This window comes from Neolamprologus brichardi, chromosome 22, assembly GCF_056152115.1.
Source record: "Neolamprologus brichardi isolate AB-2024 chromosome 22, ASM5615211v1, whole genome shotgun sequence".
NCBI classification, from domain to species: domain Eukaryota; kingdom Metazoa; phylum Chordata; class Actinopteri; order Cichliformes; family Cichlidae; genus Neolamprologus; species Neolamprologus brichardi.
This window is the reverse complement of record NC_142124.1, coordinates 7,761,823-7,783,923: the sequence shown is the minus strand read 5'-3', so window position 1 is coordinate 7,783,923 and position 22,101 is coordinate 7,761,823. Positions and strand designations below refer to the sequence as shown.

The 22,101-nt window shown below is 38.7% G+C and overlaps 3 protein-coding genes across 4 annotated transcripts; all 3 read right to left on the bottom strand.

Annotated features, from left to right (window-relative positions):
* Positions 1 to 4,687: 4,687 nt before the first annotated feature.
* LOC148096675 (galactose-specific lectin nattectin-like) lies at positions 4,688 to 6,657 on the bottom strand. Its single transcript, XM_087835484.1, has 7 exons — positions 6,597 to 6,657; positions 6,368 to 6,433; positions 5,771 to 5,884; positions 5,513 to 5,581; positions 5,166 to 5,317; positions 4,931 to 5,055; positions 4,688 to 4,841 (listed from the first exon to the last, which is right to left on the bottom strand). The coding sequence occupies exons 1-7, from the start codon at positions 6,655 to 6,657 to the stop codon at positions 4,688 to 4,690; spliced, it is 741 nt and encodes a 246-aa protein (XP_087691610.1).
* Positions 6,658 to 9,036: 2,379 nt separating this feature from the next.
* LOC148096674 (C-type lectin domain family 4 member E-like) lies at positions 9,037 to 11,684 on the bottom strand. Its single transcript, XM_087834787.1, has 7 exons — positions 11,606 to 11,684; positions 10,455 to 10,535; positions 10,116 to 10,229; positions 9,860 to 9,928; positions 9,515 to 9,666; positions 9,280 to 9,404; positions 9,037 to 9,190 (listed from the first exon to the last, which is right to left on the bottom strand). Exons 1-7 carry the CDS (start codon positions 11,667 to 11,669, stop codon positions 9,037 to 9,039), a joined length of 759 nt encoding a protein of 252 aa, XP_087690913.1. The 5' UTR covers positions 11,670 to 11,684.
* Positions 11,685 to 17,503: 5,819 nt separating this feature from the next.
* On the bottom strand, positions 17,504 to 19,928 carry LOC148096673 (hepatic lectin-like). Of its 2 annotated transcripts, none has more exons than XM_087834786.1 (7): positions 19,898 to 19,928; positions 18,947 to 19,079; positions 18,685 to 18,702; positions 18,538 to 18,599; positions 18,041 to 18,192; positions 17,801 to 17,925; positions 17,504 to 17,708 (listed from the first exon to the last, which is right to left on the bottom strand). In XM_087834786.1, the coding sequence occupies exons 1-7, from the start codon at positions 19,926 to 19,928 to the stop codon at positions 17,504 to 17,506; spliced, it is 726 nt and encodes a 241-aa protein (XP_087690912.1). The 2 variants fall into 2 exon arrangements, with proteins under 2 accessions (XP_087690912.1, XP_087690911.1); XM_087834785.1 differs by lacking the exon at positions 18,685 to 18,702 and adding an exon at positions 18,302 to 18,367 and having other exon boundaries at positions 18,538 to 18,615; positions 18,957 to 19,079.
* Between the last annotated feature and the right edge of the window lie 2,173 nt (positions 19,929 to 22,101).

The following is a 22,101-nucleotide window of genomic DNA, read 5'->3' as shown; positions in this document are numbered from 1 at the left end:
AAAACCTGCACATGACACTTGTCTTGCTGATGTTGAATGCTTTATTACTCTTATGATACAATTATTTATAGGTGTGAAGTTTGATTTCACTTCCAGATCTTGTTTTCCAGGCCATGATGGTGTGTATGCAGGCTCCTGGCAGAGCCAGTTTTTAAGCAAACTTAATATGCAAAACACGCTAACATCTTTTATTGCAGGGTTACAAAGCTACTCCGGAGGAGACACCCTGATGTTGCCTGGGACATGATCTAGCTAACCTTTTTTCTTTAAGACAGGAATCTAGGTTTGATGAGTTGACTCATGGGAGTGTCCATGCGTCAAGAGGAGGGGTCCAGGATTAACATGAAACAATGTTTTTTATGATTGTTGCAGTGATTTGTGTGATTAACAGTTCATTTATGGGTATTTTAACCTATGCAAGTGGTGCATCCATGTTCAGATGAGGCTTTAATGGCCTATAAGTGAAGTTCACTGAACTAAAGAATGTGGTTTGATGATTGTTGACATGCTCTCCAAATAGAAGTTTTTCCTCCTAGCAAGGAAATACAGGTGCAGCAGTCAAATTATTGCTGGAAGGAATCTCCTGAGAAATCTCCAGAGGCCCAGTGAGAAGCAAGAACCATTCCAGGCATAGCTGACAGCCCAGGCAGTGGTTGAGGTCAAAGGTCAAGCTGTTTGGGCCCATCATGAGATCAGACTTTGAAGCCACAGCAAGGAACTGAAGCTGCGTTGGAATGAGAGCTGTGCCAAGGGGGCTTTCCAGAGGCCAACAGAGGAGATTGTGGACAACAGACGGGCACCTGAAGGATGAGGGGAGCGTGCCAAGCTCCATCGACAGCGCAGAGGGAGTCCAAGGATGGCATCATGATACTGTGAAGAGCACAGGAACCAGAAGCTATGGTGGTGATGGCAGCAGTTTCCTATGAACATCACCTAATGCTGTGCCACTGTACTGTGCATATGATGACACTCTGAAGACTGCTGGGATCATAACAGCAGTAAGATAACTGGACCCAGCACCCTTTCCACAGAGGGGTTTTTCTGCAGAGCATGGACAATGGAGGAGTCATAAGTATCCCCCTCGCAGGACGAAGGCCTGAAGTGAGGTGATGGGGGTTGATAGAGGCCATAAAACTAGAGTGCTGACAAGGCCTGCAGCTTTCAAGATAACTGAGACCCATGTTGACAAACAACAAAACCAACTGGTATGTTTGAATTTCTATTCTACATACATTTGGACTCTGGTCCTATGGACAGTGATGGAAACAACTGGAAGAGACATTCATGACGCCCTGCCGAACTAAAACCACTCTGCACGGATGATGGGTGATCACCGCAGAGCTGGGATGTTTTTGAAAATGTTACTTTCTTATTTTAACTATTAACTTAACAATTCATTTGTTTGCTCGTAGGATGCAGTTTGCCATTGGATGAGATCAATGAGGAATGGGATAACTGCTAATACATTTGTTAAACTGTGTACTTTTACAGTAATTTAGGGTGATTGACATATGCTGAGTATAAAAATGTTTGCATTGACACTGTCAGACATGAGGTATTCATAACTGGGAACTTTTCTAGCATAAAGGTCAAAAAGGGGGGAATGTTAGGTTTTGTAATGTTGATTGTCATTTATGCTTAGAAATATCTACTTATATATGCTTAGAGTTTTATAATTAGTTTTAGATTGGTAGAGGTGTTTAATTAATTGTGTAGTGATAGGATGTGTGATCTTTAGCAGGCTGCAAAGGCTTGGTGTGCATTCAGAGTGTTCTGGAATCCACACCTACATCCTGGGAGCATGGGAAGGGGTCGTACCTTGTTTTATTGTTTTATGGTAGGATAAACGTGGCTATATCTGTTTTAGTCTAAGTGCCTTTTGTTTAGATAGACTGCTGGACTTTCCAGACCAGTAGGTTTAGGGAAGTCATTTATGGGGTCATACTCTGACCCCACACACACACACCACACACACACACACACACACAGTATTCTTTGTTCACATGTATACCTATGTAAGATGTTATATGTTAATGACCCTATGCATATTCATGTAACCACAATAAAAGGAGTGCTATGGGGAACCTGGCTGAGAGTCTGACGGAGGTCAAGTGGTGGAACGACACTTGGCTCCAGGCAGGTCTCCCTCATGCATGAGTAACATGAAGAACTTTGCCTACTTTGTGTCTTGCTTTGCTGTGTAATTATATTGTCTTCAACGTTCCAGCGAATAGGTTCAAGCTACAAACCTATCAGCTTTCTTCCATTTGCATAATATCTCTTGTGTATCTCTCATTATTGTCTCAAAGCGATGCTGAAAAACTAGTTCATGCATTTTTTTTACTTGCAGGCTGGACTACTGTAATTCATTATTATCAGGATGTCCTAAAAGTGTCATGAACCGTAGTTCTAGCACGGACCCAAAACAAACACAATACGCAGAAATGCACACAAAACAAACTTTAGTTTTTAACCAAAGGTGACCCAGAATAACCAAAGAGAACACGCTGCTTTGGCGCTAAACAGAAGAGACCGGGAAATAAACAACACGGGGACGCCGTGATCGGGACCGTTTAAACCGGAGGAAGGAGTGCCCGCAGGAGAGGATTCCAGGGAGACGACGAGGATGATAGGCGGTTTCTCTGAAATCTAGGCGGTCAGGAGGACAGGCAGGTGAAGGTACGAACCACTGAATGGCGACTGATGGACTGCATCCCATGATGCTTTAAGTATTTCTTCTTCAGTCTCATTTCTCAGTTCTTATCGTATAGCCTTGGTACCCATGAGAGGGGACAACAAACAAAAGAAAAGAATCATGCACTGAAAAAAGAACAAACAGTATGCAGGGCATTTATAGACACATGACCACAAAGGAAGTGTTTGAAGCTTGTGCACTGTCTAGTTGCTGCTGGTTACTTCGAAATATGTCTGTTAGGAAATTTGCACGACAAAACTGAACATAACACACATGAGACAAGGTAGCTTCAAAATAAAACACTTTGAGCTTAACAATAGGAGAGGGAATAAGAAACAAGACATGAAATACACGACAGACTGTGGAGATGAGATGAAACACAAGGAGAGCAACACCGGAAAAGGTAAGGGAGACTATAGAGTGTGCTAAAGACAGAACGCAGAGAAGAAGACGTGACAACAAGACTGATAAACACAGGAAACACTGCAAACAACACACAGGGAAGGAAAACACTAAGTGAACTAAACCAGAACTACAGCTAGAAAGAAAAACTAATAAATATAAGCGAAACTAAACTAGGAAATATGAGTCGCTCCAGAAACACCATAATAATTAATCAAGAAGTTCATAAATTTAAAGCATTGAATCAATGACTCAGGACCATGACATATATGAAACTAGCATTTGAGGCCTTGATCTCCCTCTTTGATCCAGGTACTTTCACAGTCCCAACCATCATGATCAATCCCATCTCAACTGTCCATGTAGCTACCGCTCTACAAAATAAAACTATGAACTAATGCTGACACAGCTATTGAGGAAAAATGTGTTTCAGCATTCAAATTGGACAATCATCTGCCCTCTTACGATGAGTCTGAGAATACAATCCAGAAATTGTCGTGTCTCTAAACACTGGGAATATCATATTCTGATTGCTTAAGAGGCAACGCTTTAAATGAATGTTTATAAAATACATGTTTCTAACACACTGTAGTGTATTTATATCAGATAGAAGAGGATAGAAGTTTCTCATGCTGCCATATGTGACAGACACAAACACTTAAACCAACAGGAAACATCAGACATTTGATATCAGCTAACCACGTGTTAAAATTTCACACATGGTCATGGTCACTTCCTCATTTAGTTCTGTCTTGATACCGCAGGCATCTGTTTAAATGGTTGTCTTTCTTTCTTTTATTCAAACTGATGCTTGTCCGATGACACTGAACTTTTTCTACTTCCTCATGATTTACATTTAACTTATTCTCTTGTTTCTTTATATATTTACATGCATGTACTTACCTTTTATGTTCCTCTGTGGCTAGTTGCTCATGCATGCTCAACTATATGATTGGGTGGATTTATCCATGCTTGAACAAATAAAACTAATCATAGATTTTTTTATTATTTTTCTCTCTCTCTCTCTCTCTCTCTCTCTCTCTCTCTCTCTCTCTCTCCCCCCCCCCCCCCCCCCCCCCCCTTGCAGGATTTGTTTGCCTCTCTCTGCCCGCATAATTACAGGTGCACCTTTTAGAGAGGAAGGGGAGATGTGCAAAGGTGGCAGTTAGACCATTCAAGGGTGTCTGTGGATGTAAGAGGAGGACCGCTCGTCATCATGATGCTCCTGCTGGGGAGGGAATCCAGAAAGTGTGTTTTTGCAGCAGATGTGCACCAGACTTGTTGTTAGACTCTTACTTTTTAAATTTCCTTTCAGAGATAACCTGTTAACCTCGGCCTCCAACTCATTCTTTTACCCCGATGGTTTTCTACATTGTTTTCATTAAATCTTACCCCTTAACCCCAAGACCCTCTGGATCATAACATATACATTTTGCGGTGAATAAATTCAAAAATTTTAATTTTAAAAGAAAAAACAAGGAAAAATAAGGAACAATCTTTTATTATTTCACAGATGTAAACACTGCTGCAGCAAAACATTACCTCAATAAACACATCTCATAAAAATATAACACATACAGTTTTATTCTGTCATTTCGCTGCTGGTTTCTCACAAATACTTCTGCGAGACACTTTGCAGGATGTATCAGACCAACTCTTCAGGTAACGATCACTTTTTTCACCCATCATTACACAGTCGTCCTCGGGCCAGTTGTCCGGCTCAGTGTCGTTCCAATAAGATAAACTAGGAGATGAAGATCAAAAAGAATTGTCTCAGTAAACGTTGCTAACTTTGATTTTGAAAATTGGATTTTTTCCCCACATCAATCAAACCTTTTGTTCAGTGGTGACCCGTCCCCCCACAACCATCTGCCCTGCTCTGCTGAGTCTGTCAGTCCGATCCAGAACTTGTCTTTATGATCCGTCATTATGCATCTCACTTTTTTCCACAGGAATTCCTAAACAGGAAAAGTTGATCAAAAATATTTTGTGACACTTCTCTTTGCTAAAGAAATGTAAACATGTGGTTAAATATGTGAGAACCAAAACTTGCAGCAGTTTTTTATACCTGCTCCTCTCTGCTGTCTATCTTAACCAGGTCTCCTCCTTTAGCTCTACACTCATCTCTGCTCTTCGTCCAGGAGGATTTATTGGTAGAGAAGTAATAACACTTTCCTCCATGATGCTCCCAGCCTTCTTCACATTTAGAACATGGATCACCTTTGAAGAGATTAAAGTAAAAATTTCAGTCAGGTTGAAGAAACTGTTCATATTTGTGTGATTTGAAGGCAGCAGGAAGCTCCTTCTGTCCTGCAGGTACAAACTAAGTTACTGTTTCTGTGAGTCCATCAGTGTTTCTTTAATCATCATCAGAGGATACAAATGTTTAAAAGAATAAATCCACCACTTATGTACCTGTAACTTCAGGAGGTTGTGGACATGTAGGCTGCACCGTGCTGCATGGTTTTGCTTCAGAGTCTCTTTCTTGTACCATAAAGGAAATGTAGAATAGATTTTTATTAGTTATTTAGTCTTTAGGGCTTTTCTGCAGAACATAACAAAACTCTAACTGAAGTCAAATCATCAATGAATTGATCTTAAATTAGTTTTAGTTATTCTGCAAACATTACTGGGAAAAATCTTTTTTTTTAATCAGAAAAGTCGCACACTCACTGGTAACACAGAGGGCAACAACAGCAGCAGCCAGAAGAGCACTGAGAACCAGCAGGGCTACTCTCTCTGGGGTGACCTTTGACCTTATGCTCGTCACATTTTGTTGAGAGGCCTCTAAACATTCAAATGTAACACATATATCACCAAGATGTGACATATGAGCATAAATATGTACAGGTTTTTGATACAACAATATGAACGCATGATTGAATTCTTTGTTACTTTGTGCAGATAATAATATGATAACATATTTTTGTTTTTGGCGTTTGTATTCTGTGGTAATATTTCTACCAAATCTTCACCAAACATCATGCAAACTAATTACTTAACAGGGCAGTGAAAGTCCTGATATTATGAATCTCCTTTGTTATTTTGTCTTTTAATATTGTAGGATTGAACAGAATAAATACTGAAATGTTATAAAGTGGTTTGAGGTAACAGTTCTTGTCTTTTGTGACTATGTAAATAAACATAAATAGAATTGAATTCAACTCAATTAAAGCTTTTGAAATAACTTCTTTGGCTGAGATAGGTAAATGAAACCAAGCACAGAACAAGTAAACAGACAATAATCGCTCATTGCTGCTCTTTACCTACCAGGCAGCTCCTTTGTGGACGGCTGAGACTTTGAGATCCTTAAGTCTGCATGAGTGGTGTAACCTTCTGCAGCAAAAACATGAAGCCAGAAATTACTGTTTAGTTTGAAGTGAATTACTGTTTGCTGCTAATAACGCCTTCAATTCACAAGCAGACTAGCTTCAACAAAAAGAAGTGTAGAAGGAGAATTTTCTTATATATCACTCATAGATAAGTAGACAAGACTCACTGTTGGCCTCCCTCTTCCATCTAAAGGTTACGATAGAGTTCAGTACTTCATCTTCAGACATTTTACTGCTTTGTGACGTTCAGTTAGTCAAAGAGAGTTTAACGAGATGTAGACATAAAAAAAAACTTCCTGTTAAACAGACGAATGGGGAGGGTTTCATAAACCACTGCTCCACAAATAACAAGTGCTATTGGTTATATGCACTGTGGCTGGGTTGATGAGAACAAAAGGCTTGTGATTTGAATTCTTTTGATCTCTTCTGAATTTATTGTCACTAATTGTTTAATCTCCTCCTATTTCAATACCCTGTCTTATAGAATAAACCTGCAAAGTGTTTCTTAATGATATGTAATTCAAAATGATGGATAGACTCACCATTAGTTTCCCTCACGTGTCTTTTTAAATCTTTTCAGCTTCATTGTACAGGAGTACAAGACTTCATTTTCAGATATTTTACTTCTGTGTGACTATCAGCGAATCACAAAGTAAAGTGTAAAGCAATATAAAAATACCTTCCTGTCAAACAGAAGGATGTATGATTTCACACATTTCACACACTTTACATATGTGAACATTTAAAAAATACTATAATTTCATCCTGTTGTACCTACGAGTAGCTATTGTTGCCATGGTGAGCTTAGTCTTTGTTAGAGTTTATGGTTTGTTTCCTGTATCTCATTTTATATCCATCTGAACTAAGGATACCACAAAGAACAAACATGAGAAGGATGAACAGGCAAGGTGAAAAATGAAATACTGAGTATTCACAGAAAACTCGAAACACTCCTCAACGTAAAATACTTACAACAGAAAATCTAAATATGAACTCAAACTAGGAACTTTGCACAGCAAACAGGTCAAACTCAAGGACTATGAAGATCCCAGGTTATAAATAAGTGTTAGCTTTCTAATGACTACAACTGGCTCGTGTTTTCTTTACCTTACCTTACAACTAAGTCAGTGTTGGGTTACATTAGGATAATTCTGAACATCTGATTTGAATCAGATGTTCAACTTTTTGAAAATGTCTTTCTGAAAATGAAAACAATTGAATGTTTGTGTAGCTTTAAAGTCTCTTTAGGGTGGTTTGCTTTTTGGTTTTATGTTGTTAGCTTTGTTGTCTTTGGTGTTGCTATATGAAAAGAAAGATCGTATGCGTGTCCTCATTAGGATAAAGATCTTTGTTGGTGTGTGGGACTGTTGCCTCAGGTTTGTATTGTTAACTGGTAATTATGAGACAGTTTCAGGTCATTTAATGGAGTATGGCATATTACTTACATACACAAAATATATTCTGATTGCTTAAGAGCCAATGCTTTAAATGAATGTTTATAAAATACATGTTTCTAACACACTGTAGTGTATTTAGATCAGATAGAAGAGGATAGAAGTTTCTCAGGCTGCCATATATAAGAGGCACAAACACTTTAAACCAACAGGAAACATCCGACATTTTGGTATCAGTGGTAACATTTCACACATGGTCATGATCACTTCCTCGTTTATTTCTGTCTTGATACCTCAGGCATCTGTTTAAATGGTTGTCTTTCTTTCTTTTGTTCAAACTGATGGTTGTTTGATCACACAGATCTTTTTGAATCTTGAACTTTTTCTACTTCCTTCTACTTCTACATTTAAGTTATTTTCTTGTTTCTTTGTATATTTACATGCATGTACTTACTTTTTATGTTCCTCTGTGGATAGTTTGTCATGCTGAGGCTTCAACATGATCAGAGTTAGTCCAGTTGTTTCTGAATAAACAAATAAATAAATTATAAATGATGTCTTTTACTCTTTAGATAAACACGAGGACTATATGATTGGGTGGATTTATCCGTGCTTGAAGAAATAAAACTAATCATACATTTATTTTTGTTACAGCAGTGTGTCTGTGTCTCTCTCTCCTCCCCTGCAGGATTTGTTTGCCTCTCTCTGCCCGCATAATTACAGGTGCACCTTTTAGAGAGGAAGGGGAGAAGGCCAAAGGTGGCAGTTAGACCATTCAAGGCTGTCTGTGGATGCAAGAGGAGAACCGCTCGTCATCATGATGCTCCTGCTGGGGAGGGAATCCAGAAAGTGTGTTTTTGCAGATGTGCACCGGACTTGTTGTTAGATTGTTACTTTTTAAATTTCCTTTCAGAGATAACCTGTTAACCTCGGCCTCCAACTCATTCTTTTACCCCGATGGTTTTCTATATTGTTTTCATTAAATCTTACCCCTTAACCCCAAGACTGTCTGGATCATAACATATACATTTTGTCATTTTGCGGTGAATAAATTCAAAAATTTTAATTTTAAATTTTTTTAATTCTTAAAAGAAAAAACAAAGAAAAATAAGGAACAATCTTTTATTATTTCACAGATGTAAACACTGCTGCAGCAAAACATTTCCTCAATAAACACATCTCATAAAAATATAACACATACAGTTTTATTCTGTCATTTCGCTGCTGGTTTCTCACAAATACTTCTGCGAGACACTTTGCAGGATGTATCAGACCAACTCTTCTGGTAACGATCACTTTTTTCACCCATCATTACACAGTCGTCCTCTTTCCAGTTGTCCGGCTCATTGTAGTTCCAATAAGATAAACTAGGAGATGAAGATCAAAAAGAATTGTCTCAGTAAACGTTGCTAACTTTGATTTTGAAAATGGGATTTTTTCCCCACATCAATCAAACCTTTTGTTCAGTGGTGATCCGTCCACCCACAACCATCTGCCCTGCTCTGCTGAGTCTGTCAGTCCGATCCAGAACTTGTCTTCATGATCCTTCATTATGCGTCTCACTTTTTTCCACAGGAATTCCTAAACAGGAAAAGTTTATCAAAAATATTTTGTGACACTTCTCTTTGCTAAAGAAATGTAAACATGTGGTTAAATATCTGAGAACCAAAACTTGCAGCAGTTTTTTATACCTGCTCCTCTCTGCTGTCTATCTTAACCAGGTCTCCTCCTTTAGCTCTACACTCATCTCTGCTCTCGTTCCAGGAGGATTTATTGGTAGAGAAGTAATAACACTTTCCTCCATGATGCTCCCAGCCTTCTTCACATTTAGAACATGGATCACCTTTGAAGAGATTAAAGCAAAAATTTCAGTCAGGTGGAAGAAACTGTTCATATTTGTGTGATTTGAAGACAGCAGGAAGCTCCTTCTGTTGCAGGTACAAACTAAGTTACTGTTTCTGTGAGTCCATCAGTGTTTCTTTAATCATCATCAGAGGATACAAATGTTTAAAAGAATAAATCCACCACTTATGTACCTGTAACTTCAGGAGGTTGTGGACATGTAGGCTGCACCGTGCTGCATGGTTTTGTTTCCGAGTCTCTTTCTTGTACCATAAAGGAAATGTAGATTAGATTTTTATTAGTTATTTAGTCTTTAGGGCTTTTCTGCAGAACATAACAAAACTCTAACTGAAGTCAAATCATCAATGAATTGTTCTTAAATTAGTTTTAGTTATGATGCAAACATTACTGGAAAAAATCTTTTTTTAATCAGAAATATCACACACTCACTGGTAACACAGAGGGCAACAACAGCAGCAGCCAGAAGAGTACTGAGAACCAGCAGGGCTACTCTCTCTGGGGTGACCTTTGACCTTGTGCTCTTCACAGTTTGTTGAGAGGCCTCTAAACATTCAAATGGAACACATATATCACCAAGATGTGAGATCGACATCCCTTCCTTATAGATTAAAGTTCCTTGAGGCTACTGCTTTGGTGCTACGTAAATAAACCCGAATTAAACTGAAGCTTGTAAATAAAATCCTGGGCTGACTTAGGCAGAAAAAATTAAGCACAGGGAGAAAATTGTAACCAGGAGAGAAAAACTGCTCATTACTGCTCTTTACCTACCAGGCAGCTCTTCTGAAGTTGTCTGTGAGATCCTGATGTCTGAGTAAGTCAAATCAGCCAAAGAGGAAACAGGCTCTGGGCCTACAATGTAAAACGTGATTGCTGCTCAGTATCACGTGAATTTCTGTTAACTTGTGATAACATATAAGTTTAAAAAAGGTCCACTATAATTAGATCCTAAGGACATAATTCCCCAAAAATGAAAAAACAAAGAAATCATTTTTCTGTTAAAAAAAAAAAAAAAATTAAATATGGTGTTAGTGCATTTACAATACAGTGTAACAATTCTTGCAGGAAAAAAAGAACATTTCCACATCTTACATCATGTATACAGTGCTCATTTGAGGACATGTCCTTTTATGCTCGAGCTGATGTGCATGTTGCATGTTCTTTTCATTTTAGCCCACTTTATAGTACAGGCAGGCATATAACAGTGATTTAAAACATTTTATTGTTTATGTTTGAACAGTGAATGTGAAAGGAAAAAAGTTAGACTTGGCTCCATCATTAAAAGACCACATAGGCCTACACATTTTGATGCCATTTATTTTTTTTTTCTTGTACGTTACAAAGAACAGTCGTTCTCACATTTATATTGATATAATAAAAGCACAACTAAATAACTGAGCATCCATCATCCACATCGACATAATGAACATTAAATAAAGATGCAAAGATATAAAGATATAAAAAGGCAGGAGCAATATGGGCTCCACCCCACTACAGTACAGATTATCTTCAATGTAAGACGGGGAAATATTGTGTTTTTCAACAAAAACGTACCATGGGTACCAATTATACACTACTTAAGTTACTTACTTTGTACTTAGGATTACACTGTAAGTAATCCTTTCTTTGTTTCCTGTAATAACCTAACTTGTTACCTTGTTCTAGTGTAGCTACATTTAAGTATTTGGACATAAATATATATATATATATATATATATATATACATATATATATATATATATATATATATATATAAAAAAATTGTAATTTAAAAAAATACATTGAAATTGCATTGAAGTACAGGGTGATTAAGCCACATTATAAAGTGTTACCCATTAATATTCCAACTAACAAAAAGCCAATACTATTAAGCTGTATTTATATTAAATATAACTCATAAGTACACAAATAAATCAACTCACCTTTAGTTTCCATCGTCCCTCTTTTAAATTTGACATCAGAATAAACTATTTCAGCTTCAGGCATTTTACTGCTGTGTGACCATCGGTGAGTCTGAAAGAGACGTTTCACAGACACAGACAAAATGGAAAACTAAAAAAAACACCTTCCTGTCAAATAGACAAATGGGGAGGGCTTTTCGAAGAACTGTTCCACAATATCGGACTGTTTTTAAACTCGTGGTTATTTAAAAAAATGCTCTACTTCCTTTTTTATGTGAATAAAATAAATTAAAAATTTTCCACAACAAAGATGACGTTGAAGAGATGACGTTTGTATTCTTTTTAATGTTTTCAGAGGAAGTTCTTGATTAGATGCACTGTGAGTTTTATTAAGGAGTCGTAACTTGATTTTTGATCAAACTGAGGAATGATAATAAGCTAAATAAAATACGAAGATACAACAATCAGGCATCTGCTTGTCCTGCTACTGTGCCTCACTGGTTCATCTCTCTTTCTTTCTCTCTCTTCCTCCTTTTGCTGTCGCTTTCTATCCTCTATGTGTGTGCATGTATGCATGCGTGCGTGTGCTTTGTTACAGAGGTAAAGGGTTGCCAGGGTCTCTCTCCCACTAATCTTGTATAAATGCCATACCTGGTGACACTATAAGTCACCAAGGGCCGGTATTAGATGATGTTTGTCCAAAATGTTGGTCAATCTGCAGGTCTAATCTACTAATAAAAAAAAAAGTTTAAAATTATTTAATATATCTTACAGTAGGCGCTGTGGCACACAGGAAAACAGATACCAAGAAAAGAAATGTCACTGTGCTAACTACTACATCACCATGCCTGCTTTTAATCATAGCTGTTCATTTAGGTCCATGAGTATTTGAAAAATAATGATATGATGACAGATAATAAATCCACCAATCTATATGTGATTGAAGTGCAGATGTTTCTGTGTTAATTTAAGAGGTTTGGCAGAATTATAACTATTTGTATAGATTACAGCAGACTCATTATGCAGAGAAAGCTTTCCATGACTTAAAATTTGCAATACAGACTGCACTAACTTTAGGATCATCATATCAGGGCCTCCTGAAACTGCCTTTGAGTGGGTGTGCTGTTCTCTTTCCGCCTCCTCCTCTTCGCTTGCTCCACCCCTCTGTCTCTCTCTCACTCTCCTCTTCCCCCAGGACACAGCTGCTGTTCATTGGCCTCGTTTACCACCTGGGCCCAGTCAGCAATCACCTCTCTGAGGTTGTATAAGCTGGGGATGAACTGGATGTGGGAGGGTGGTTTTCTCTGGTGTCTCCACATTGTGTTCTAGGTGTCGAAAGAGGTCCTATTATGAGATTGTCCTGCCTGTGGTGTGGAGTTGTAGGAGCAGTGGGGAGAGTAGCTGCTTTATGTGAGTATCGTGGGCCTCAGCAGCAGTAGCAGTGGAGCTTGCTGCTAGTGACAGGGTGGGCCTGTGGGCCCCCGGAAGTGCCTCATGGTGTGGAGTTTTGTTGTTTGGTTGTTGCGACCTTTTTCTTTTTCTAGAGTTATTGGTAAAACGGAATTGCTGGCTCTTTCAGTTAAGATTATCTATAATAAAAACTATAATATTTGCTAAAAACCTCAGTCTGGTTTCTTTTCATTCTGTTCTGGACCCATTTGTTACCAGGCCCCACACACACCCCTAGATGGGGACGTAACATATGTTATCTCATTGTATTACTGGAAAGATTACATTTCACAGTAAAAGATGTGATACGCTAAACCCAGCTTCACTATTCCACACAGAAGCAGATGGTGAACCACAAGATTTTATAGCTGCTTTCTGAAATCTGCTCCTCCAGACCTGACCTACAGGACACACCACTGGCAAGCTCTACTCCGGTGGTGTTTGTGGATAGTTTGGCATCACGCAACCCAGACAACCCAATAGGATATGCAGTGGTCAGAGAACATTTAGTCAGGATCATTACCATCTAACTATTCCCCAGAGACTCCTCTGGCGCTGGGGACTGAAGTAGTAAGCAAGATGGCGCCTGTGATTGGCTCTCTATTCTCTTGTTTTGTGTTGCATTACCTATTCTGCTGTTGTCTGGCGATGAGATTACAGCTACCTATGTTTACAATCAACACACTTTATTTCGGATTAAATCAACAATGGAGTCTATGGATGAAAACTGGAAACACTCTGTAGGCCTCCCCCCACCATTTGCACGATCAGCTGTTGCCCATAACCTCCCATGCTTGCCTGTGTCAGGCAGAAACTGGACGAAAAATCATCAGAGAAGACAAGGAAGGAGAGCGGGCATCCAAGTGCGATTACAGAAATATAAGAGTACCGCATCCTGCTCGGGGCTCCCGGCGTTGGATGTTTTAGCTAAAACGGACCTCCAGCTATGATTAAAAAAAAGCTTATGATAAACAGTAAGAAGTCCCGAGGAGTGTGCAGGGCAAACCTGCACCGAGCCCCTCAGGATGGAAACAGAGATGCTCCAGCCCCGCCGATTAAGATGATCCTATTAAACTGCCGTTCCATCTCAAATAAGACATTTGTCCTCAATGACCTTTTTATTAGGAATAACTTGGATTTTCATGTTCCTAACCAAAACATGGCAGCGGAATATGGAATTTGTTCATTTTAATGAACTGTGCCCAGCAGGCTGTATTTGTCTAGCCAGACCGCATCTTTCAGGATGTGGAGGTGGGCTGGCTGTTAATGCAAGAAACTCCTTTTTCTGTCATCTGGTGAAGACTCCTTCTTTTAAGGAAGTTTTTCCTTCCCACTGTCGCCAAAGTGCTTGCTCATAGTGGCTCATATGATTGTTGGGTTCTTCTGACTGAGCCAGCACCCAGCGGTGGCCATGCCCTGGATCTGATTTTATCGCTGGGTCCGGATATCCGTCCAGTTAGTTGTTAAGTGATCATAAATATCTTTTATTTGATCTGTCTTTTACCTGTGACACTCTGCCCTCTGTTCATGTTAAACCTTTGGGATTAATTACCGACTCTGTGGTGGAGGAATTTGTGGAGTTATTTGATAACAATTGACCTGAAACCAATCAATCAATCAATCAATCAAGGCTTTATTCGCCACGTGCAGGTTGCCCTGCAGTGAAATAGGACCCTCCCCGACCTTACACACACAACACAGACATCACATGGGGATACAGGTCGGAGATCGGTAGCGTTACAGAAAAAACACTGAAATATACACTACAATGGGAAAGTACAAGAGGAAAAAAAAGATGCTGGGCTCCTGGGAGGACAGCATGAGAACAGGAAACAAAAAAAACTCCTCTGCACAAAAAAAGCACATAAACGTCCACAGCACAACATTATGGAACACGTGACAAGCCACAGGGTCGGGTGGGGGGTGAGGAGTCATCCGAAGCCAGCAGCCATCCTGCCCAGCGCTACCATTCCAGCGCGGGCTCAGACCCACTGTGTTCCCAGGAGGGAACAAGCATGGAAGGCGTTTGGAAAGGGAGGGGGGATGAGTGAGTGCGTATCAGTGTATATGTATGTGTGTGTATGTGTCCAGAGTTCAGCTGAGACAGTGTCCTTTGCCCTGCCAGGCTAAGTAAACAGTCTTCCAGCCAACCCAGGTGGCCTTGCATGGAATGGGAAGGAACTAAACACAGTCGTTATCAGGGTGTTGTTTTTCGGCTCCAGCCTTGCGACCGCAGCTGCAAGATCTTATCCGTGCTGCACTCAATGAGCCCATTTTGAGAAACTCACACCTCGCCCCATCATTTCAATCCCAGCAGGCAGCCTTGTGGGGGTTTGAACAGCCAGTTCCGCTTTCTTAATTCTTCAATAAGTCAGGGCCAAGCCAGCTCCGATCAGCAAGAACCCTGTTACCGTGGTTCCGAATAGGTAGATATCTTCAGCACTTAGGCTCACCCAAACCCAAACTTCTCGTTGAGAAAGGGGTGTCAATTGCATTTAGGGACCAGTTGATCAAATCCATAATTCCTCTTTTAGGTTTTAGAGAGCAGACTGTGAGAGAGTGTTCAGGGAAAAGTAATACAAAAACACGAGACTAGACAAGGACATAAGAGGCTAAGCAGGGAAGCTAAGGGAGAGGAGGAGAGGAGAAAAGTGCGACCGCCTTCGTCAAGAGCAAGAGCAAGAGCAGAACCAGAACCTTCACAGACATCTTACTTGAAACTGATGATATAGAACGGCATGTGGCCTCCTTCAACTCGCAATGTCAGAAAAATTCTAGATAAAGTTGCTCCTCTTAAAATCAGGAAAGTCAGCGCTGTTAAATCCCGGCACTGGTTCACAGAAGCTATCCGCAGATTTAGGCAAATGTGCTGCAAAACTGAGCGCCTGTGGAAAATCACAAAACTTGAGGTTCATAAGCTCAACTTAAAAGAACTGTTCTCTTCCTTTAATGACAAGGTGAAAGACTCGAGAGCCACTTATTTCTCTAAACTACTTGCAGTAGGAAAAATAAATCCTAAAGTTGTCTTTGATACAGTGAGGAGCATCATCTCCGCCCCAACGCCGTGTACACCGGTCTTTTCAGATAAGGACTTTTTAAGATTTTTTTCAAGATAAGATTAGTGGCCTAAGAGGTAACATAACTCCCTTTGATAACCCCTTCAACCATGCATGAAGCATGAAGACTTACTGTAAATGTTTCCTCACTCCTTTGTTCAGGCTTTCAGAAAGAGCAGCTGTATTCAAGGATTAATTTAAAGAATGGGGAAGAGGTTTATTCAGTTTTTTGTTTCCTCTCATTGTAGACACACTAATAACAGTTTTTATTTTTCTTAGAAACATGTGTGTCTGTGTGTGTGATCATTTTCTAAAAGGGTCTTTGATTTGTTTCATTTTCACTTCAGACGTCAAAAGTTGTCAGCACACCAACAACACTGTTTTACAGCTTTATTGTAAAAGTTCTGTTACTTGGTTAATTAAGAGAGGGGCAAAGAGCATCATGTATTGACTAAATAAAACCCTGACTCCATGGTGTTCTTGTTAATACACAGATGATGTTTTATTCCAATTTACACTTTGCACCTCTCATTATTTACTGAGTGAAAAAAGGAATACAGGCGTGGAAATACTGCCCCCCTGTGGTCAAACTGTAACTGTCTGAATTTTGCGTTTGTGTTTAAAAAAAACTTTTTGTTTTGGAGTCTTTTTTTTAACACCCGTAGTTTTTTAGTTCCAACATTCTGAAACATCTAAAAGTATGATGTGAATAATCCTCCTCTGCTATTTCTGTTTGTCTGGAAACAAAAGTAAAATATTTAAAACAACTGTGAAGAGTTTACTTAAAAGAAAACACTGACAACATAATTATATTTAATTTGATAAAATATTATTGATTTTTTTTTTAAGTTTCAGTTGTACCTGTGCTGTTGAAACACTCAAATATTTTTTATAACAAAAAGTTTAGTTAAAAATAAAATTAAAGAAACCAGAAAACTTGTTAACCAACAGAAGAGACACTTTTAAAAAATCAGTTTAACACACTGTGTGTGTGTGTGTGTGTGTGTGTGTGTGTGTGTGTGTGTGTGTGTGTGTGTGTGTGTGTGTGTGTGTGTGTGTCAGGGTAGGGTAAATAAATAAATTAGGAACTGAATGGATCATCAGATATTAAACAAGAATTCAGTCCCAAAACAGTCTTGGTTAATGATCCAGAATCATGACATTGTGACTGAATGAAAAGAAACTGTTCAGTGTGTTTGTTTCATGTTGCTGAGATGATGTCAGAAAAGGTGAAACGTCTTTGACTGCTTTATTTGAACCAGTTGTTATTGTCTTCAACTTCTGCACTTTTCTCATCTCTGTCTCCTTTTAATATTACTCACAAAATTTTTATTATGATCAATTTTTCTGTTTGTGACATTACTTTCAAAGAATGCATCACTCCACTCTGGTGTTTAACAGACTTTAATGAATTTCAGTCACATACTTTTTTAAACTGTCCTCTTACTCCTGCTTTCTCACAAATACTTCTGTGAGGCTTTGAGCAAAATGCATCAAACCAACACTTCAGATCATCAGCTCCACCTTTTTCTCCCATCCTCACACAGTCCTCTCCATCAGGATGTTCACCTTTGCGCCCTGTCCAATTGTCTGGCTCTTTGATGCTCCAAAACGTCAAACTAAGAGTTGAAGAACAAAATTAATTGGTTTAGTAAAAACTGATAACTTTAATTCTGGAAATGAAAAAAATATATTTTCACAACAATCAAACCTTTGATCCAGTGGTGATCCATCCACCCACAACCATCTGCCCTCTACTGCTGAGTCTGTCAGTCCGATCCAGAACTTGTCCTCAACCTCAGTCATTACATCTCTCAGTCTTCTCTCCAGGAAACTCTGATCAGGAAAAGAAGATGAAAATGACTTTGTTAGACTTTTCTGTGCTGAGAAGGTGAAACATAAAGATGTGATATAACATGTAAGAACATGAACCTGCAGCAGTGTTTCATACCTGCTCCTCTCTGCTCTCTATCTTAACCAAGTCTCCTCTTCTAGCTTTACACTCATCTCTGCTCTGTTCCCAGGATGATTTACTGATGGAGAAGTAATAGCACTTTCCTCCATGTTGCTCCCAGCCTTCTTCACATTTATAACAAGGATCATCTTTGAACAGATTAAAGCAACGACTTCAGTCAGGTGGAAGAAATCGCTGTTCATGTTTGTCTGAACTTAGCTTGAAGTTTGTGTCTCAGAGACAAAATCCATAACTTACCTATTACTTTAGGTACTGGACAGGTCGGCTGCACCGTGATGCATGATTTTATCTTAGAGAGAGTCTCTGTTAGAATAAAGAATAAAACAGTCATCAGTCATTCATCATCTATTTTTATCTAAAGTTTGAATTAAAAACAAATAATCATTTACATGAAGTAAAAAAGGCCCAGTCAGCTGTGTGTCACGACTTTGATTTAGACTGAAAGTTAGAAACGATCAGCCTTATATGCTTACCCGTCAGATTACTTTCACACTTCATTTTGTGATGTTTCAGGTTTTCGAGCTGTTTGTTCGTTCTAATTTTGTCAAATGCTGATTAAAAAAGAACAAACAAACCAGTCAGTCAGTGAGGTTTGTTTACACTGAAAGGATTTTTGTAGCTTTGTGTTTTCAGTGTTTCTTTAGTTCTCATGTTTTCAACATTGATTTAAAAATGAGAGAAACAAACAGACAGATTTTTCAGAAAACAAGAAAAACACTGAAAAGTTGGACACATCTTTAATTTCCTGCAACATGATTAAAAGGGAGCCCGTGTGTGCACTCTGCAGTGTTTTACACCTTCACTGTAAATATTTTTCTCATTTGATTTACAGAAAATCAGATTATTGATTTTTTTTAAGTTAAATAAGACAAAGGAAACCACACAAACTCACAGAGACGACAAATAACGATGAGAGCAGCTGCCAGGAGGATACAGAGAACCACCAGTGCCACTCTCTCTGTGGTGACCTTTGACCCTCTGTTTGATTTTTCATGCCGAGAGTCAGGAGCTTCACCTGATGAACATTTAGAGGAGACACAATGTGAGAGTTCAGAAAAGTGTGTATTTATCAGTTACAACAGTTTTAAACAGTTTGTCATGCTACAATATTTTAGTACTATTAAAGTACACTGAACTGTAGCTGAGTGTCAATACAAGAACATTAAAGTTGATTAAGATGCTTTGAACAGGAAACACTTGAGTTAAAAACATGTTAACATGTCACACATCCTTTTGGTCAGTTCCTGTTTTTGTTTTTGCTCTTCACATCTTCATTTTGCATAACTTTTAAACATTCTTTCTTCATCAATTAATTTTGACCCTTTACATTTCTGATTTATTGATTGATTGATTGATTGATTGGTAATTTATTTCAACATGTGAACAATATACAAGTACATTTAGAAAAGAAAATAAGAAAGAAAAAAATACTGTACAAATTATATATTAAAAAAAAGTATTAATTTACATGTTGAAAGGGAGTGGGAAGAAGTAAACACTTATTTAATCCCACCCCTTTGCCATAAATTATCAGTTAGTATTTAGTCAGCTTCCTTACTGATATAATTTGTAATAAAAACAGTGAACAGATTTCTGATATACTATATACTATTTATTTTTTATTTATTTATTTATTTATGCAATAAATAAAGAAAAATAATTGATATGATTAGACAATGAATGTGGGCTCTACATATTTTTAAGTCATATACATATAATGTTGTTCTGTTCCAGCACAAGCATCTTAACTTTAAAAGTCTGATGATGATCACTGAGATGTGACTGAAGCTCCGTCACCTTTCTGTTGTTTTACCACCACATTAATGTTCTTACCTTCTATGAAGCTCTGCGGACGACTCATCATGCTGAAACTTCAAGATCCTGACTTCAGACTTAATCCAACAGTCTCTGAATCACAAAACACAACAAAATGTTGAAATTCTGTTTCCTTTGTTATTTATCGTAGATTCAATTCTTTATACATTTAACAGAAAACAGATATAGCTAAGCATCAATGCTCACTCTAATTGCTTCCTTACTCCTAACTTCTCTTTTACAGCTTAATAAAAGCAACTTCCTGTTGACTAAGTCTGGCTCCTCCTGTCAGAATAACTGCTTTTTTTTTATAACTGAAGGAAGGTTTCTTTATTTATTGTTGAAATGTGAAATCTCTTGCATTTCTCTTGAAATGCAAGAGATCAGTACAATGTACCACAGGGACAGCCCTGTGGTACATTGTACTGATCTCTTGCATACAATGTAACAACAGTTTTATGAGTTGCATCAGATTTGCAGGCAGTTAAAAGGAACATAAAAATAAAATGTATTAAAGCAGAACAAAATGAGAAACTGCCCATGAGATGAGGTGATATTTTAGGGTGTTGTTAAAATAGTTGTTTCACAAATGTGGTACAACCTAAAAGTTTTCTCAACAATCAAGCCTTTCACACAGTCCTGAACCATCAACCCACAAATATCTGCCCTCTACTGCTGAGTCTGTCAGTCTGATCCACAACTTGTCATCTTCACTCATGATGTTTCTCATTCTTCTCTCCAGAAATGTCTGAACAGAAACAGTTGAGGAAATGACCTCACTGGACATATCTGTGTATGTTCTCAGTCACACAGGTTGTGGTAGAAGCGAGCTTAGTTTAGGAAGTTTAGGTTAAATTTAGGACATTTTTTAAACTCCAGTCTCTTTCTTCCCGAGCTCCTTGTTGGATTTTTCTGTGCTGAGATGATGAAACATAACAATGTGATTTAATCAGTGTTGGGACTAACGCGTTATTAAGTACAGTAACTACGTTATTATTGTGGTAACGAGCACGGTAACTAGTTATTATGCCAAAATCAGGAACGCGTTAGTCGTTACTGGGATTTAGATAGGGTCGTTACTCGTTACTTCGTGTGGTGGCTATCGCAGAGCTTCCACAGATTCAATAACATTAGCAAGTGGTGGAGGCAGCAGGTGGATGAGGGAAAGGGGACGCAGTAGGAAAAGAGACCCGAGGCAGCCGCTGGTCCGAGTGTCAGGTGAACTGAACTTCAGGTAAGAAGTTATGACCTGCAGTCTATCTGAGTCAGATATAAACCAAGTTTAGGTGGAGTTTATTTTCGTTACGCTGACTTTTTTGTACTGCGTACTAGCTAGCATGACGGAGTTTCTATACAGCTGGGTGGGTGCTATGAAGTTAATGATGTTGAACTTTATTTTGTTCATAAGTTATTAGAGTTGCCAACTGTCCCGTCTGGTATTCAGAGAAAATATTACGCGTTTCTTATTGAGGTGAAAAGGAAGAGTTTGTCCCGTAATTCAGCTACAATGAAAAGGGCACAAAGCTGGAGTTATTCTGTGTTTGCTGCACAGCTGCCTCTTCTTCTTTCATTCTCCCCCCTCCCTCTCCTGTTTCTACTTCAATCATGAAAACTGATCAATGATCAGCTGATCGGCTCTCTTGTTTGTTTATCGCCCACTTTGCGCCAGAAATAGGAAACCAGCGGATGTCACGTTAAACAACAGCAACACGTTTAAGCTTGATCAGCTGTTGTTAGAATTTATTTAATATTAATTTCTACTATCAGCTGATGTTTGCTGGAGCCACAGCTGTAAAACCTGCTGGTCATGATATCGGTTTGGTTATCTGGTGAGAGGGAAACATGAAGATGAAACCAGGAGATGTCCTTACTGGATCATCAGAGCTGAACAGGTGATGGAGAAACAGGTTTACCTTTTAGGTGACATGAATGAGTTGAAGGGAAGTTATGAACTGTTTCTGAGAGACAAATAACACCAGGATCCTTTTTTATGAAGCTGACAGCTGGAAACTGTGCAGGTGCGGATCTAGCAAAGTTTTGCCAGGGGGCCAGGTAGGGCATTAACAGGGAGAGGGGGGCACAAAGAAATACTTTTCTTTGTTATGTCATTTTAAATGTCTAGCTTTTAAAAAATAATTATCTGAATCTTACAACAAACGATTGATAGATTGATACATATATACCATCAAGACAGTGAACATCACTGTCACAACAGCGTTTGT